The sequence below is a fragment of the Triplophysa rosa genome, linkage group LG24 (genome assembly GCF_024868665.1).
Source record: "Triplophysa rosa linkage group LG24, Trosa_1v2, whole genome shotgun sequence".
Classification (NCBI taxonomy): domain Eukaryota; kingdom Metazoa; phylum Chordata; class Actinopteri; order Cypriniformes; family Nemacheilidae; genus Triplophysa; species Triplophysa rosa.
This window is the reverse complement of record NC_079913.1, coordinates 5182106-5201043: the sequence shown is the minus strand read 5'-3', so window position 1 is coordinate 5201043 and position 18938 is coordinate 5182106. Positions and strand designations below refer to the sequence as shown.

Sequence of the window (18938 nt, the reverse complement as noted above, 5' to 3'; positions counted from 1 at the left end):
TGATACATAGAGTTTCTGTAGGTTAGTGTCCTGACCTCATCCTTTAGCATCTCCTGTTGGGGAGAACAAAAGAAACCATGCAACATTATTGAATTTCACTAGTTTGTGTGAAATCTTTTGACCATAATTGAAAGTACAAATCATTTGACTTTATACATCACGCCGGGCGATGTGAGATCCCTTTAGAATTTGAGTTCTAGGCGTACTATTAATTTTATCCCTCATTTTCTCCCATATCCAGACCCGTTTTATCGGACTCCACTATGGAGGACAATAAATAGGACAAAAGCACAATGTCTGCAAGATTCTTTTTATAGAGACAGGTCTCCATTTAGCCTGCTGGGATTAACTGATACACATCTTTCCATCCGCCCCTCGCTCTAATTCTCTTTTCCTAACTCTCTTTCTTCAACTTATTCTTGTCCCTCTTTTTCTAAGTTATCAAGAACGTTTCTTTTATCTGCAGACAGATCCAATTTGACCCTCTTGCTCCAAGTGGGCCAGTATCAAAGGATTCTACTTTCAGTTCGGAAAGGGGAGAAGATGTAGAGTATGAATGGTTTTGGTGACACATTTAAGTATGTTTCATGACTGCCCACATATAATAAAAGAACACGTCTTTTATTAGACGTCTTTTTTTATTACAGTCATTTTTAGCTTTAAAATCTTAGCATGCTTTTTTAATGCCCAAGTAATTCAGGAGAACCTTTTGGTGTAATTCTCACTAATGTGTTTTAAAGTGGACTTTTAATTACCTCATGAATTCCAAAGTGGGCATAGGAGTCAAAGTAGTAGTCCCGGGATGTCATCTCTTCTGGGTTGAGCAGCTTGGCCATTTTGCCTCGGCCCGGACAAGCAGATAGTGAAGAGACATGTGGTGTGTGGGGGGGGTGAGGAACATGGTGAGCGGAGGTCACCGGCTTTGGTAGAGGAGATGGTTGAAGGGATTGAGATGAGGGCACGGTGGAAATGCGCTGTTGTTGCTGCTTCTGCTGCCGCTGGTAAAGAGAGTTATAAAATAAACCTACAAGAGCCTAAGGTCAAATTTATTTATATGGCACCTTACAACAACACAAGTGCTGGACCTAAAACATAATTCGAAAATACCCTCAGTTGTACAACTACTGTACAGGTTGGATTGGAAGATTTTATTGCATAACCATATCATTTATTAATTATACCTATTAAGACAACCTGTAGATTCAAATCAGGTATGCAAAGGTGAATATGCTAACGAGTTGTGGGACGCAAAAATACTGCAGCACCACGGACAGCGACCTGGCGGCGACTCATAACCTATAATAAGACAAACTGGAGGTTATTCAGTAAGCACATGTCCAGCTTTGTAGTCTCCAGAAACTATTTTGCAAGACTTTGTCAATTATAACGTTACTTTTAGGTTTATATTCACGCTCTTGCATCGAATGTTTTCATATGATTTTGTTCAACCAATGCACCTCGCGCATTTAAAATATCTTATTACCGCACATATGTTTCGATGAGGGGTTTGTTTCGTTCAGGACCTTATTGGAGGAATTGCTTATGTTCTGCCCTTCTCGGGTCTTGCCACCCTTTAGCCTATAGCTATACACATCGGACACAGATTCTCTGACCTCCACCAGAACTACAAATACAAATGTTATTAAATGCATGACTATGCGATGTTCATGTGAGTGTTTTACTGTCGTTTGACGCATATGGATTTTATTATGTGTTACTTATGGAATCTTTGACTTACCTCCGAGCTGTCTGCCTCCGCCATCTTTCTCCGCAGCAGCAGGCACCGCGATGAGTGCCTCAGTCCCATACGAGCCAACGGGATTCGGATGAACTCGATTCCTGAGTCAGTGCTCTCACTTAATGCCCTGCTGTTTTAGGATGTTTTGCATAAAGCAATATTCGATTTGCACCTTAAAGTCGACTCGTTTGTTAATTTAAAATGCTTCGCGTAATAAACAATAATTGCTAAAAAATAAAAAGAATGAAGAATTGTCATAATGACTTCTTAAATAGTCGCGTAAATCGATGTTCTTGCTTCAAAATGTGACTCTTAGAGAAAGATAAATTCTGTTTCTCCATCGTGCAAAAGTTCTTGGAGAGATCGCGCCACTTGGAGACCAGTTGAGCCAAGACGCGCCCGCATTCACATCACCTGCCGCTGCGCATCTCCGCGTTACTAAGATTGTGACAGATGAGAACGCATCTTTAATTTCCCGCTTCTCTTTGGCTGCACTGCTTAAACACGTTTAACACAAGAATCCATTATTCTTAGTCTTCTACATGTCATAGACATGCATTGTCCACTTGCATTTGTGCTCCGTTGCGGTCAGTCAAGGTGCGTCTTGGATTACGCCGAAAGTTGTACCTCTTCTAGAGTCAAAAAAGACTGAGTGTGGAACCAAAGCGCAGCGAGTGCAGAAGTGGATCATATCAGTACACAGAGACAGAGTATGCTAAATCAGTGCCTCCCACACGAGCATTGCACCTCCACCTTCGCAACAATCCCAAAATAAAGGACACAAGGCCATCTGTACTTTTCATTTTAAGCATTTTATGCTTTTAAAGATACAAATATACATAATTGTACTTTAAATGCACTCTTTCAAGAAATTTGAAATGCTATATAGCAACGCAAGCCTCTGACCCCAATTGGCTATTTTTGGCTTGTTAGTCTTTTACATAAATGGTGTTTTTTTTCAGGGTATCTATATTCTTTACATGCATTTATTTGTGCCATTTGGAGAAGGAGCATTGGCTGTGCCAATCTAAAACCACTGAGTTTACACGTGTCTATATACGGAGAAAAGTGTGGGATTCTAGATTTGGAGCCGAATAGCTGCCCCCTCATTGTTTTTACCTACCACCCACCCGCTTGTGTAATCCCTGAAGCTAATGTGGGAGGTATTCCTGCCCCCCCCCTCTCTCTCTCTCTCTCTCTCTCTCTCACACACACACACACACACACACACACACACACACACACACACACACACACACACACACACACACGCACGCACGCACACAGACATACTTTCATACTCAATTAGTTCAAGATGGAAATCAATAAGCTCTCCATCCAAATATTCTGTAACTTGTGTGTAGAAAGAATCACCAATATAAATCATATTAGCCCATTTAGAAAATATTAACGCAATAAACAAACAGCTAAAATTCAATCACTGCTGATTTTAGAGCACCCACACGGTAATAGAGCTTGTGGTGTGATTTGATATAAAAAAGGACAGCATCCGTCTGAGAGGATTTCCAGCACATGGACAGCACATGTAAAGCACAGATGCCCACGCATGTTGAGTAACCACAATATTACACTGTCAATCACAGAAAAGCACACATATACGTAAAAAACCTATTTAGAAGAAAATGTGGGCAACTCTCTTTGAATCTAATATATTTTCATTTGTCGCTTGTGGAAGTGGTTTCAAAATGTACCAACCAGAACCTCTTGCTTTTCATCAGTTGACTAGCTCTTTTGTTTTCATTTGCTCACGAAACAGCAGGGATGGCCTTGCACTTGTTGCTGGCCTGCATACTAGACTTTTCTAAGACTTCATGAAGGAAGCTGAAACTCATTATGTGTGTGTTCCCTTAGTTTCTTTGTTCTCCTCTTGGTTCTTTTAACTGCTGCCTTGTGAACATGTATCCAGGCACACACAAACACGTGTGCACGCTCACACTGTTGTCTACTACCATTCTAGTAGGTCAGATTTAAGGCCACCAAATAGGAGAAAGCATTGAAATAACAGAGGAGTGGCAGAGAAAACCAGACAGAACTGCGCTGCAATCACAATGATTCAAATTCAAAAGGACAAACACCAGTTCGATAGGCTGTAATCTTCTTCTGGGTTCTTAGTCATCTCCTGCATTGTTCTTGTCAGCCTTTTCTGTTGTTTGGATGTTAATAGTCTCTGAAATATCCTCTTGTGTCTGATTTGGGATTTGAGTCTCAAAATGCAAATTCTGGCACGTTGCCGACCGTTGCCTATCTGCACAGTTTTATCTAGGGAAAACTGATAGATGACGATTTAGATAGATAGATTTATCTCTATCAAATTCAATGTGAAATTCAATTATTTTCTTTGTATTCATCCTCTGAAAATATTGCAGCATTAGGAGTCTAATACAGATAATGACGTTTCTCACTTTAAGAAGCTTCCTTGCTCTCTCGGAAGACTCCTTCCATTAATTCACACATGATGGATGGTGTTTTCCTTTCTAATGCGGAAAATATTTTGTCACAAGGTGACTGCATTCTTCAAATGAGGTTTTGTCTCTATTAGGTTACTGGGTTTGAAGATTGAAAGAGAATGAAAGGAAGGTCAAGCACATCAAGATTTTCACATTAACTGAATGCTTTTGTGCATTAGCATTCAAATGATTTTTGTCAAAAGTATCCTTTTGCAAGATGTGCATGTAAACACTTAATGACAAATCCATACATTCACTCTAAATTGTTCTGAATATTGTTTGTATTAATTTATAAAAAAATTAACGAACGCTTATTATTAATTTAACATGTTTTCTGTTTTTTTTTAAGTGAATATCTTTCAAATGACTGGCAATTTTGTTATAATTCAATGTCATTCATCAAAGTGTTATATATTGTATAATGATCGATTAATTATTTTATAGACAGTTTTAATTGTTGAAAATAAGAGTCATGGCCTGTTTCTTTATCAGAGCAGCAGTCTGCATCTAACACCATACCAGACGTGAATTGATTTTTTTCACAGTGGGACAGTGCAACTTACTTAAAAGCACTAATACCACATATAGCCCGTCCATGAACAGACTTTGAAATGAATAGCTCTGAATTTAATCTCATGAAATGAAGGGGCGGGCTGTACATTTCCTCCACACATCCTGCACTGACCCGCCGCTACGCCTGCCAACGGGACACGCGTGGGAAAGAAAGACGCAACAAGCCTCGGTGCAGGAAAACGACCTTTATTTTGCATTTCAGAGACGCTTTATTTAAGGTAAGCAACGATGCATGTTTTTAATGCGTTTCTTAGCGTGCATTTGCAGATGCTGACTTTGGCGCGTGTCCCAAACACGACACGAGAGCAGGTGGTTTTAGAGACAATAAAGTGTGAAAACACAACGTGTCGTTTTGATTTTGTCTAGTTATTTAGCGAGGAAGTGTCGATTAAAGTAACAAATCTTTGGTGCGTTTTGCGGAAAACGTAACGACGGAAGGCCAAAGTCCGGGAGAGGAAGAGAATCAGACACATCAAATACGCGATGTGTTTTGATACAGCCGGACATACATCATTGCTTTCAGACAGGAGGAAACAAAAACGCGAATTTTATAAAATATTCGATGTTATTGCCGAATGTGTTTTTCGAGCATAGGAAAATGAAAATCATCCGTGATTTAATGACGTTTTGTTAAAGCAGAGGAAACGGCAACAAACTCTCACATGTTGAATAGACCACAGAAAGGTTTACCGCAGATGTTCACTTTCAAAGTAACTTTAACTTCAACAATGCTAAGTCATTCCTTTGTTTTATGTCTTTTTTGACAACAAGTGTGTTTGTTGTTGTTTTGAACTTTTCAATATTTTACATCCAATTATTTAAACAAATAGTGTTTTCATTTTAAAACGCATTACTATTGCGTAGATGAGAAAATGGATGTTTTGAAAACACGTCTTGAATACTTGTGGTAACCCATAACAACACAAATAGGTCTCAAAACAGCCATTGGCCCCCTAACCAGATGCAGTTTTTTTTCATATCATGCAATGTACAAATGAGGTGAATATGTGTGATGCCCATGCAATATAAAATTCATTCTTAATAAATCTGTTTCAAAACTGGAATACTTATGTGCATTGAAGGCCATCACAACATTAAATATCCACAATTCTTCCGAAAATGCACTCTAAGTGATTACTTGTGACATGGTGAGGCCTTTCTAATTTACAGCACGTGATTGTCAAATCAATACACCCCCCCCCCCATCATTCTGAACAGCTTGATGGGTATTACAGTAAAAACCTAGGAATATAAACCCATAGCGAGATATTTTTTAAGTCTAATTTTGTGTTTTGGAAAGGAAAGTGTCAGGAAAGCTGCCGCATTCAATATTTTTTTGAGCTGTGTGTTGGTGTGTAGTCCTGTGTGTTTGGCTAGGTTTTCAACCATTTCAAGCCAAACACCCTCATTTTAACTGCCATACATGGCTGCTGTTTTGACACGCGACGCCTCCGCAGCGCACCAGGCCCTGTGACAGAGCATGTCGGTTGTCTGCAGCATAAACTCATGGACCACAGCTTTTAATTAACATGCCACCGAAAAGAACAGCGGTTGACTGCAGTCTTTCCACACGTCTGTTTATGCCTCCTCTTCCACCTCTGTCTTTTCTATGTTGTTATGTAAATACACGAAAGAGCTGCTCTGATATGAACAACCACCATCGTTCCACTTTTTTCTATTCTTATCTTACAGGAGAGATGGGCAGAATATATAAGGATGAACAGGATGACTGGATAACAGTCTGTCTCAAGTACCTCCTCTTTGTTTTCAACTTTCTGTTCTGGGTAAGTCCAAACTTTCCAAATGACACTCCTGTGAATAACTTCGGTTTTAACCACACGCAACACTTTAAAATACTTGAGTTGTACTAAATGGATGTAAATACATCTTCTTTCTGAGTAAAAGCATCTTACCATGATGCGTTATTTGATTCACTTTATTTTCGTGTACTGAATGCTACACACTGAACTGATCTTTGTGAAGTCTGTGCGTCTCTGCTGTAATATCACACAGATGGGTTTTCATTCATTTTAGGCCCAACAGACAGAAGTCCAGGAAATGAGTCAAGAACCTCACCTTCAACCAGAATGCAGAATTGTGTTTATTTTTCCACTCCTTTCAAGAATAATGCAGTTCTTGTTGTGAGGACACAATCTGTGCCTCTAAATAGGACTATAACTTAAAGGGATAGTTCACCCAAAAATGACAATTCTGTCACTATTTACGCACCCTCTAGTTGTTCCAAACCTGTGTACATTTCTTTGTTCTGTTGAACACAAGGAAAGATATTTGGAAAAATGTTAGCAATTTTCAGTTCTGGGACATCATTCACTACCAAAGTAAAAAAACATAATTGTCATTTTTTTGTTCTGTTGAACACAAAATGAGATATTTTGAAGAATTTATGAAAGCAAACATTTCTGGGGCACTGTTGACTACTATTTTAATATTTACCTACTATGGTAGTCAATGAAGAAAATTGCTCTCATTCTTCCAAATATTCTTCCTTTGTGTTCAGCAGAACTAAGTAATTTATACAGGTTTGGAACAACTTGAGGGTGAGTAAATTATTACAGAATTTCCATTTTTGGGTGAACTATCCCTTTAAGTAATCTTTTGTTTGTGTAAGCAGCAGGGGGGCTGGAGGTGGTTCATAAGACCCTTGGGCTGTTGTTGTTTGAGTTTGGCAGTAAAACGTGTCAAGGAAAGGGATGAGTGTGCTGAAGAGAAGAGTGTTGGAATTTCCTCAGCTTTGGAATTGAATGGGTCAGAAAAATGTGTCAGGGTACACCAGTGGCTGTTTTTATTCAGTTGGTGCCCTAAGCAAATTAAAACATGGCTAAAAATAGCTTTTAACTACTTAAAAACTTAAAATATTAATGTATGACCCATGCTTGCTTGAGGGACCCCCATCCTAAAATTTCAAAGTAATCTATCTTTAAAAATTTTTTTTTTTTATTTTACACTACTTTCTATTAAGGCACATAGCATATACATCATATTCTCACTTTTAATATAAATGTAAAATTAAATTAAAATTAAGTCACATTTTTGTTTTAATGAAGTCATTTATTTACTTATTTGTTTTAATCTTATTATTTATTGTGCTATGTTTTGTACAGTTATTCTGTAAACTTTTCCACACCCCTGTCATTTCCTTGCAGCCCCCTAAGGGTCTTTAAAAACCCCAGTATAGCAGGTTTTTTTTAGTGTGTATGTAAACCAGGATTTAAATCCAATAAACTCTGATTTTCTGTGTGCATTGTTGTTGAAAATCACCATTTTGGTAATAAAATAAAAGGGTAATAATACAAATGATGTGTGCAATGTGCAACCCCATTGATGTGATTTCTGCCACAGTGTTTTAAACAAACCCTTTTTTTGCCAGTATATCATATGCATTTTCCTCTCTTTCTCTCTCTCAGATGGGCGGCGGGGTGGTGATGGGTGTCGGTATCTGGACGCTGGTTGACAAAGGAGACTACTTGAGTCTTCTGGCCTCAAGCACATTCGCTGTGTCCGCCTACATCCTGATCCTGGCTGGAGGGCTGGTGATGGTCACGGGTTTCCTGGGATGTTGTGCTGTCATACGAGAGCAGAGGAGCTGTCTGTCCACGGTGAGTGCACATAAATTGATGGCCACTTTGAGAGGGCTTGATTTGATAAAGTCTGTGTATAACGTTCGATCACCGATCCATTTGGATCCAGTCATTTTTTTATAAACCCCTGGCCTTATTTGGGCCACTTTTGTGTATGTAAGCTGTCTGTATGTCCAGGTCAGGTAAATAGCAAAGTGGAAAAGACTGCATGACAGCCCTGACAAATGAGAAGCCAAATTCAAGCGAGGGCCTTGCGTGTGTGTATGTTTTTAAAAGACGCGAGGAAGGTTGTGACTGCCACTGCAGCAGTGCTATTTATAGGCCTCCTTCACTCAGATATACGTTTCTATGAAGGAACATCACCTCTGTAGGAATTAATAATGAGGATTTCTTTCTGGAGTGTGTCTTTTGCTAGAGGTGATCTGAATGCGGGCATTCTGATTAAAGTGAAAAATATATATCTGCATAAGCAACCCCACGCACAGAACAGCTGCCGTAAGGTTAACAGCTGTTCAATGGGCTGCAGTGTTTAAATAACCTTGAACAGCTTCAATTAAATGACTTCAGATATGTCAGCGCTCACGTTGGTGTTTGAATAAATAACATTGCACTTCCTGTTCTTTGTTTCGACCCCTAGAGGATACACGCTGTGTGTGGATGTGTATGCGCATGCATATGCTGCGTGTACGTCTCCTCTAATTTATTCATGTTTTATACACATACCCTTATAAACAAATCCTGTTTTGTGGCATCTCTTGGGTACCTGTGTATAATTTGATATGTTGGTGTGCAAATATGTAACATTGTTATTCCTTAAAACTAATGGTGATTACAGTATGTTAAGGCTGAAAACAAGGTTGTTTTTGCTGATGAAAAGTAAAGCTATTAGTTAAAAAAATGTTTAGATGATATATACGATATGCTGTTTTGAAAGTATCGTTCTGCTTGTTTTTTATTATACACTGAAAAAATATTTTGTCAAACTGAAACGCAGACTTATCATCACTGTCTCCAGTAAATTCAAATTGTGACTTTTTATTCCTTTTTGTCATTAGTTTGTCTTCCTCTGAGGAACAACTGTGTCTTCTATTTTCATCTGCCAGACGTCTCCACCTTTATCATCTCTGTGCAAGCGACGTCTATGAAATATATTTGATTTACTTATTCCCATGACAGTGCAAACCTTGTTAGGGTTTGAACCAATTTGAGTGATTCATGATGTTTTAGAAAAAATACAAAGAAATTCTAGAAAAAAAATCTGTAAATTGTGCAGTACTTCTCATTGATGATTATGGTAACAGCATTTTAACATCTCTATAGAGACTTAATTTAATTTAACTTAATTCAATTTATATATTTTTTGTGTTTTTTTAATCACTTGCTGATTTTTTTTCAACAGTACTTCTCGTGTCTGCTTCTCATTTTCCTTATTGAGCTGGTAGCTGGTGTCCTGGCCTACGTGTATTACCAGAAGGTGAGCAACTGTACCATACACACAGACACACACCTTTGGTGTCTACAATCCCTTCTACTAATTTCTGTGTCCCTTACACAAAATGCATTTTACCGATTTAAACTAATGTAAACATTTTATTATGCATTACATGCATTTCCTGGTAATCATACCCATGTCCTTGGTGTTGCAAGCTCAGCCAGTTGAGCCAAAAAACTGTTTTATGATAGTACGGCAATACCAGACTGGAATAGCTAATACATTTGACACGAGGCGCATCTTTCTATTTTTCTTTTTGATAATTTCTCTCCTTTGTTTCTTTTCTTTCTCTGTCACAGCTGAGTGAGGAGCTGAAGCAGCATCTTAGTAAAACGATGACACAGAACTACGCTCAGCCCTGGAAAGAGAGCATCACTCAATCTGTGGACAGACTACAGCAGGATGTGAGAAGCTCCAAATCCCAGCATGCATCTGAGCCTTTTTCCCTCTGCATTTTTAAAACATTATTTGATAAAGCAGAGGCAAAAATGTTGACATTTTTATCTTCTATACCATGGTATTAAAAAATGGCAACATGAGCAATCCTATTAGCAAATATATTATTTGTTTGTTTGGTTGGTTGAGATTTGAAATCATTAAGAATCAGCCATTTCATCTTCACCCTGTAGTTTAAATGTTGTGGGAGCAACAACTCCTCTGATTGGACGCACAGCGTGTACATAAAGTCCCAGGAGGCGGAGTCAAGGTTGGTTCCTGACAGCTGTTGTAAAACCATTACCCCTCGGTGTGGAAAGAGGGACCACCCCTCCAACATCTACAAGGTGGAGGTGGGTCTGACCCTGTTAACCTCACATTAATCTTCACACAATGCAACACAAGCTCCTTTAAGATTTGTTGTGGGTTTTTTTTCATTTCGTGGACAAACATTGTAACTAAATACACCAACGGGACTGTAAATGTGCTTTAGTGGTATGAGGTAACAGTTTGAGGTTTGAGGCAAAGCTGTTGTGATGTTTCCTTGTTTTCTGTGCATGGGAAATACAGTATGCCTGTGAACCATTTCATTGTGAAGTCTTTAATATGTCCCTTGGTAGTTATTTGGACTAAGAAACCACAGATGTGAGTAAAGCAGGTGCGACTGGTAACATATATGAGCTTGTGAAGTGTGGGATAACAGTACACTTCTGCCAAGTTCATATTATTTGGAAACCCAACCATTCATATGACACACAATACATTGACAATGGTTTTACTGGCCTCTTGAGAGCCGTTAGCATATTCCATACGTGCTACATTGTGGCAGTATCATGACACAGACTCATAAATTACACACAAAAAAAAAATTTTGGTTATATGATGATGAAAAATGCAGCAGGATGGAAAATAAATCAGAGCAGTCTTCATATCTACATATGGACGTTGATATTACAGACCTGCTGTAGTGGTAGTTTTATAAAGTTTGTGTTTTTGTAGTAGGTAAAGTTTATCATGCTTTGGTGTCTTGCAGGGTGGCTGTATTACTAAGCTGGAGCAGTTCCTGGCTGATCATTTGCTTATCATTGGAGCTGTGGGAATAGGTGTGGCCTGTTTGCAGGTAAGCCCCTCCCTCCTCTAAAGCCCCTCCTCTTCAGGTGGACGGTGTATTTACAGACTGTTCAAAACTATTTAAAAATGAAATAGAAAAGAGCTGTTCCTTGTTTAAAGATCTTTCTCCCTATATACTACTTAAAAGCACTTTTTTTCTGATAATTATTTGCTGTATATCAGAGCTGACAATGAACACTAATATTGAATTTCTAAGTTGAACCTTCATGAATTATAGTATAACCGTATGCTTTGATGTTTGTGTTATGGAACAAACCTTCGTATAAATGAAACAACGGATCACTGAGGTCTATCTGATTTCGTTCAATAACATGAAAGCCCGACTAAAATAGCTGATGCGATGACCTGCAGGCAATCGTTTAATGGAGTCTGTTTTTGCATTCAACCGGTAATGCACACAATAGTCCCGTTGGATAGAAATAGGTGGAGACAGCATTCAGTTCTGAGGAAAAGAGGCGAGAGAATGAAATAAAGAGCTCTTAGCTGTAAGTACAGATCTCACTGTGCAGTTCACCGTGGGGGTGCAGAGGTTTATTGATCTGTTTTCTTTGAATAAACTCTGTATAAGCAACAATGAAATGTGATGCCCGTTTAGACCTTTACATTGATAAATTCTCTGAACTGGAAGCGACACATCACGATCATAGATGCAAGTCGTTATTTTCAAAAGTATTCTTTTAATGATTTTATCCCTTTTCTTTTTAATGGGTGATATATGGTTGTAAGGTGTTGTGAATTGTATGAATAAGTATGAGTGTTGAAATACAAGAGTAGGCTAAACAATGTCTCATCAATGTTTCATCTACAATTTAAATTGAACTGCATTTGTTGTCAATCTAGATGTGTTTTTTCTTTTTATCAGTAGTAGCTTTCTAATAATCTAAATTATGAATGTTGGAGTAATGTGTAATCGTTTTTTTTCTAAATACTTTAGATGACACATGCAAACTGTATGTACAGTAGTATGCAGTATGTAGTCCTGTAAGCTAGTGCCTTTACAACTGCTTGTACAATTTGTTTTGGTAAAAAATCAACAAGTTATAAAACAAGGTTTGCTGCAGCATGCTTATAATAATAATTTACTATTTGAAGTGTTGGGTTGGATTTCACAGGCAAAGTCAGTTTGACATATTTTGATCTCAACTCGTGTCAAGTATGTAACTTCAGTTTTCAGTTTCAAACAGAGATGGCTATAGAAAGGCAAACATTACGGATTGAAGCTTTAATGATTGACTCTTAGCCCAGAATCTCCCAGCATGCAATGCAGCATCAATAGTCTAATGCATAGATATAAATAAGTAGATATTCAAGTGCTCCAGGCACTTAGACGTGTCCGCCACCTTGGAACGATCCACTGACGTCACTCACAGTTGACTAGAATGCCCTAACACTGCGCTGCGCAGCCGTGGCTATGAAAACCACAGGGATTTAAATTCCCGAAAAATGGGATAACCTTTCGTCGTTGTCATATGTTAGTGTAGCAGATATAATGTTTGAGTTTCTACAACGATAAATATGTTTTCATAATCATACACAGTCAGCTTGATTTTGAATGTTAGCTGACCGGCTCGCACCGTTCCAATTGTCCGGACGACATACGTATAGCGGCCCATAGAAACAGATGCTAATGCGGCATCTAGTTATTTATATCTATGGTCTAATGTGCTTTATCAATGTAAAGAATTCATGTTTCACTTTTTCACATTAATGTCATTTTATATATATTGGGATATTACAGTATATAGTACAAAACCCAAATGTCCTCTTCTGAACCAGTATATTTAAAGTCTGCGATCTACAACTAGTCAACACAAGTAAAGGAAAGAAACGGTTTAAACTAGTTAAAATAACTAAATTCCCATCATTTGTTTTGACAACTGGCTTTGTTGTAAAACGTGTGCATAGCATAAACCCTGAACTTTTGTTGAAGTAGTTCAAAACGAACACTTAAAAGCACACAATGAGCACTTCTGAAACAATGTTGCCAGTATCAAGGTCTCTGGCTGCTGGTCATGTGACCATTTCATCCTGGAAACGTGACGCTCTGGAGTGATTTGATGACTAAAAGTAGCTCCAGTGTTGAATTACTATAATGATTATACAGTGAAAAAGCCTCAAAGTGGCCCGAAGCACCCTCCAGATGGTGCGCTAATGAAATTGATCCTCTTCAAAGATCTTTCATCATGACTGTCATTATGGCCGTGAATACAGTGCTGCTCTGCAGGATTCATAAACAACAAAGCATTTGCTTATCTTTTCTATATAATCAGAGCATTGTGTCTCTTGTGTAGTTACTTAGCTTTGTTTATGTTTGTCCTTGATGTGTCTGTTTCTTTACTTCTCCCAAATGTTTGTTCTTTAATCATGTTTTGTTTCAGGGATGTCCCGTTTGAATTACAGTATGTTTACTTGTTTTCTTACTGTCTCTGTCTATTTCTGCTCATGTCTGTGTGCTGTTTGTGTGTGCATACACGTGTTTCCTTTACCTGTAGCTAGTGGGCGCAGTTTTGACTGCCTGCTTTATGTATCTGCTTTATAAAGAAGAGGAAGAAGACTACTCTGACGTTTGATTGGCTAGTGCCAATTTTTGACGTCCGAACAGCTATCCGAGGACCAGGTTGGCTGTTAGCGCTTGTATTCGTGTCTGTGTGCATGCCCTTGTGCCATGGTGTTGTCATCTCATGCCCACGCTCTCTCTGTGACATCAGTGTAATGCTTGTTGAATGCTGCATGGCAAACGAAAACAAATCCACAGCTCACATGCCATTACAATCAAAGCATTGAATTATGTTAAATGTTCCAAGATAATAGACAAGTATTTGTATTTGTTGACTAAATTAATATATAACAGATCCATATTTTTGACTTCTCATCTTAAAAAGTGTAGACTAGATGCTTTTCCTGATATAACCTTCACCTGTAGTCTGCTGTGAGACCTGAGCGCATCCAATCTATTTCAGGCTGCTTTCCTAGTGGACTGTAGGAAAGAAGAAGTGTCAAAGGTGTCAAAATATCTGCTCAAAGTTACCCAGAAAGACTGCAGAGAGCCCATCTATGTGTCTCTCAAATTTCTATTATAGAAGCAGAGACGTGCGTGATTAGACCTATGAAATTATAAAAAAAGTTCATATCAAATGAAAATGTATTTACTCATCATTATATAAAATAATTAGATTATGTGTTTTGAATAGAAATCCAGAACTAATCTCTGAGCTTCCGTGTCATTTTAGTTAGAAATCTCTTCTCTCAGGATTGGATTTCACAATTGTCTGAATAGTTTCATTTGTGGTTTTGGGGTTTGGAAAAGTCGCTACACTGTTAAAGTGACCCATTTATATACGTTTTTATACATAATGACTATTTATGAATTCGTCTCATTTTTAAACCATAAGAACGACCACATGGTGACATAAAGATTACAGTTCTCAGTCTGTGTCTAAACCTCCGCCAAACTTCTTACTGTACTGTTTGTTGTGAATGCACATTTAACCTCTGTCAAACAGCTAAAGATAGATTAACCCATTTCACATTTATGGTTTTCCCATAAAAGTAAATACATTATTATTAGGGGAAGGAAATACTTGAGTTGAACTCAAAGCTCTGGTTTATTTCTGTGTTTGTGGGAAGGATAAGGCTCCATCGTTTTTGTCAAAATGATCGCCCACTAAGTGCAAAAAGTTCTTCAGAAAGATATGGAATCAGAGCATTTCAGACAAGACGACTAGGTGTTGTTTGTAAAAGAAAAATGTTTGTTTTGCAGATTGTTTGAATTAGCTACAATATGCACAAGATCACCCGCAACAATTGTTTATGCATATTTGTATCTTTTCTTCATTATGCTTTTACTCACTCCCACACGTGATAATTGACCCGAGTACAACAACACTGCTGCCTCACACCTCGGTTTCCATAGTAACTGTACACTGCTTACCTCTTTCTCAAAGCCTTCTATAAAGAGAGTTTCAACAACTGACACCCAGTTTTATTTGTGCTTTTTTGGGGATGAATATATAGCTCAAAAGACAACCTCAAGACCCCTTGTTTGGTATGTCTGAAATTGTTGGAGCTCTGTTTATTGAATGTGGTGCTTGTCACACCCCTGCCTGAAGCCACATTTTCTATCTCATTCAGTTTATGTTCATTTTATAACCAGAGAGATTCTTTGCTAAATACACCTTGAAAAAAGTCCTGCACAATTTACAGATCAGGCTCCATCATTTAAATGTGTAGGTTTCTGTGGTCACATATGTATATGAATTTTTTTATTTGTCTCCGTGTGTTGCAGATATGTGGGATGGTGTTCACCTGTTGCCTACACAGGCGAATTAAACTGGACCCATACTGAACACTCAGCACTTAAACAGTATATGCCTTTACCAACGCTTCAACACGGCCTTACTACTGTGCCCACTTTAAACTGCATGAGCAAACACAGGGCTTTAAGCCATTAATGTAAGGGCTTTCTTTTAACATATTCTCCGTTCTGTATGATTCCTAAAGGGATAGAGAAACAATTATGGGTCCGGTAAGCCCCACAATGCTATGTGTGCTTGAAATAGACATAATGTCACTGTTGCCTTCTTATAATCCTGACGTTGAGGAGTAAGCTTTGTCATGCAGTCAGATATTGAGGCAATTAGAAATGATGTTTATTTTTTAATCATTTATTTTTTACTTTGTGTGAAGTATAATATATTTATATACTGTATATCCATGTATGTTGTTTGATTTGGTTATGTTAAGTATATTTAATGTGCTGCTAATCTCAGACAGGCATGTACACCTGCTTGTGGGCACAAAAATACACTGGACCAAAGTCAAAAAAGCTTTATAATGCACTTTTTTTTCTTAAAAAGTGAGTAGCATTAGGTTTGTGGAGAACTATATTCATATACTATAACATTTTGGAAAAGGTCAAACATAAGCTACACATTTAAAAGTGGCAGCTGTATGTAATAAAAATAATGGCTACAGTCACACTGTCTTTACTGTATCATAGTAGTTATTAACGTTCTCTCGCCTTAAAGCAAACAGGAGACTTTTTTAAAGTGTTATGCTGCTCTCATCTGAAATGTGTATTCATATCAGATATCAATTATTTTCTGTCTCATTAATAAATGCAGATGCGCTAATAGAAATATAACTGTTTTGTTTGTTGCCTAATGGTTTTCTTTAGCTGAATGTTACAGTACGCTTACAGTACGGATTGGACTTTTATGAACTTGCTACGAATTGATGAACTCATGTTAAGGGTCACATCACATGTTTAGTTGTCTGAGCAGTTGGCAGCATTACATTGCCATGTAAATCACAGCTGCAAACTCCTAACGTTGCCACGGCAACATCATCCACATTAAAATTCAATGTCATTTTGCTTTAAACAGATGGTATAATGTGACATTTTCCCTTCTGTACTGATAACTGTTTGTAATCCATTTGCTTTATGCTAATGACAAATTATTAACGTTTTTAAAATGCCGACAAGCATTTCTGCTCAGACTCATCACTTATCAAAGCTGGATGAAAGTCCAAGAAGATTTTGATTATAAATATGCATTGTCCCGTTCTGCACTTGTATACAGTTATATTTCAGCACTGTTACATATTGTGGATTGAACATGTGAAACTGTATGTATATTTTCAAAGTTTTGCATTGTTTACTCTGATAACCGTGAGTTTACTTCATAAAAGCCTTGCCTTAAGATGGAATTGGAATGAAATTGTTCGATTAATGTATGTTTTTAGAAACTGTGTTTAATAAACTTGAAATGTACATGTGTGTTTTACAAGGTTTATTGCATGCATTGAAACGCGTTAGCCAGGAGATGGAGACAAACGCAAATTGATAATATTGCTTTCAGAAAATACATTGAAAATCCATTCGGCCTCATCTGCTTTTGCTTTATCAAAGTAAACAAGAGAACAAGCAGAAATATTTGCATACAGCTGCTCAGATGCTGATAATAACTTTCATATCCGGGAAATATCCAGATCCAGATTGTCTGCATTTGGCCACATAAAATGTGTATCTGTTTTCTATCCCTGTCAAATAAGAATTGGATCCGTAATGCTTTTCCCATTTTACAAGAAAATGTGGGGGAGTTAATGTCTTTTAGCGATGATGGAAGGTGCAGCAGAAATGTAATTTCATATAGATTTGTGTACATTAGAACTGCAGATATGAGTAACACTGACATTGTCCTGGACTTTTCAGACAGTTTTAATCATGTGCTGACATGGCAGAAGCGCATTATAACAGTGTCTTGTCACTCAACGTGTGTATCATTCTCTGTAGATTACCATCTAATTTTGTTAATGTGGAGTGATGAGTGATGAATTGATGTACCTTTGAAACTAATTTTTTTTTATTTCATGCACAATGTGTTTCAAACTACTTTGTGGTTTAAGCAATCCTAATGCAATTCATCCATGACTGAATGCATCTTAAGTGAAGTGATCCCTGCCATTTTCTTTGTTGGACAGCTGTCTCATCTTGAACTGCCAAAAAACATAAAGTTGCCTGTTGTAAATAATGCCAAAATACGCCCTTCCCATCTTGTTCATGTCACAGCCTGCATAACCCGAGCCAAGCATCTGAGCAAGCTTAGCACCCCCTCCCCACCCCTGCTGAACATCACCAACAAGTAAAATTAAATGGAAGACAGCTGCTGATACATGATGCCCTTGACATCTATCTATCTATCTATCTGTCTGTCTGTCTGTCTGTCTGTCTGTCTGTCTGTCTTAAGAGTAATGTGCACACAGAATAGTTTACACAGGGTCTGAAACTAATCCGACGCGATTATTTGATCTACATTGTCCTCCACAATAAATATGCTGGAATGTTTCATTGCCGTGATCAAGGCTCTGGTGAGATGGCTGTTTAGGCAATAAAATCTGTAAGTGTCAGCGGGACCGGGCCCGTCACAAGCAAAAATCGTAGTGTGTTCCTGTCAGCATGCAGACATGTGTCAAAACCAAAGCAATCCCAGCAAGAGATGAATGGTGCCAGATGTTGCTTCTTGGATCAGAGCCTGGAAAGATGGCCACCAGACGTCCAACGAGAAGAGCTTTCAATCAGTCTCAATCCAGATCGAGGAGCGAATGTCGTACATCTGTCGGCTCTTCAATTTACTAAACGAATTAAATTACATTTGTCATCATCATTGAGAAGCAATTATGTTGTTTCAAGCATTTGAGAAGATTTTGTTACATGATTTCTGTTTCTGTGTATTATTCATAGAAGTCCATTCATTCAGTCTCGCATATCTTTGGCCCTTACATAATGCTTAAAGATTTCCTAATGTGCCTCGATCACAAACAGATCTTTGCGTACGCTTTCATGTGTTTTATTAGCATTTGTTTGTATAATTTTGTCAAAGAGAATGATGTGCCTCACCATATGCTCCATAACACATTCATCTCTCCTTGTGTAAGTTTTTCCATTGTTAACAAAACAAGCAACAAGATGAACTAAACAAAAAAATCAAACCTGACACCCT

The 18938-nt window shown here is 38.0% G+C and overlaps 2 protein-coding genes across 4 annotated transcripts in view; one reads left to right on the top strand and one right to left on the bottom strand.

The window, feature by feature from the left end:
• The window catches only part of prmt8b (protein arginine methyltransferase 8b), a 5168-nt gene extending 2725 nt beyond the window's left edge, over positions 1 to 2443 (bottom strand). Inside the window, exons 1-3 of the mRNA XM_057323452.1 lie at positions 1739 to 2443; positions 756 to 998; positions 7 to 53 (exon numbers count right to left, since the gene is read on the bottom strand). Of these exons, the coding sequence (XP_057179435.1) occupies positions 7 to 53; positions 756 to 998; positions 1739 to 1807 (359 nt within the window). The 5' untranslated portion in view covers positions 1808 to 2443. The remainder of the gene's footprint in view (positions 1 to 6; positions 54 to 755; positions 999 to 1738) is intronic.
• A 2409-nt stretch (positions 2444 to 4852) lies between these two features.
• tspan11 (tetraspanin 11) lies at positions 4853 to 17209 on the top strand. 3 transcript variants are annotated; one of them, XM_057324699.1, is made up of 9 exons: positions 4853 to 4997; positions 6472 to 6563; positions 8205 to 8396; positions 9778 to 9852; positions 10170 to 10274; positions 10500 to 10658; positions 11339 to 11425; positions 13978 to 14053; positions 15722 to 17209. In XM_057324699.1, the coding sequence occupies exons 2-9, from the start codon at positions 6477 to 6479 to the stop codon at positions 15763 to 15765; spliced, it is 825 nt and encodes a 274-aa protein (XP_057180682.1). In that variant the 5' UTR covers positions 4853 to 4997; positions 6472 to 6476; the 3' UTR covers positions 15766 to 17209. The 3 variants fall into 3 exon arrangements, with proteins under 3 accessions (XP_057180682.1, XP_057180683.1, XP_057180684.1); XM_057324700.1 differs by having other exon boundaries at positions 4854 to 4997; positions 13929 to 14053; XM_057324701.1 differs by lacking the exon at positions 13978 to 14053 and having other exon boundaries at positions 4857 to 4997.
• Positions 17210 to 18938: the final 1729 nt, after the last annotated feature.

Coding starts and splice junctions, on each gene's coding strand:
- tspan11 (XM_057324699.1), top strand. CDS start 6,477: ATGGGCAGAATATATAAGGATGAACAGGATGACTGGATAACAGTCTGT. Junction 10,275..10,499: donor TGGACAGACTACAGCAGGAT/GTGAGAAGCTCC, acceptor TTCACCCTGTAG/TTTAAATGTTGTGGGAGCAA. Junction 11,426..13,977: donor TAGGTGTGGCCTGTTTGCAG/GTAAGCCCCTCC, acceptor TGCTTTATAAAG/AAGAGGAAGAAGACTACTCT.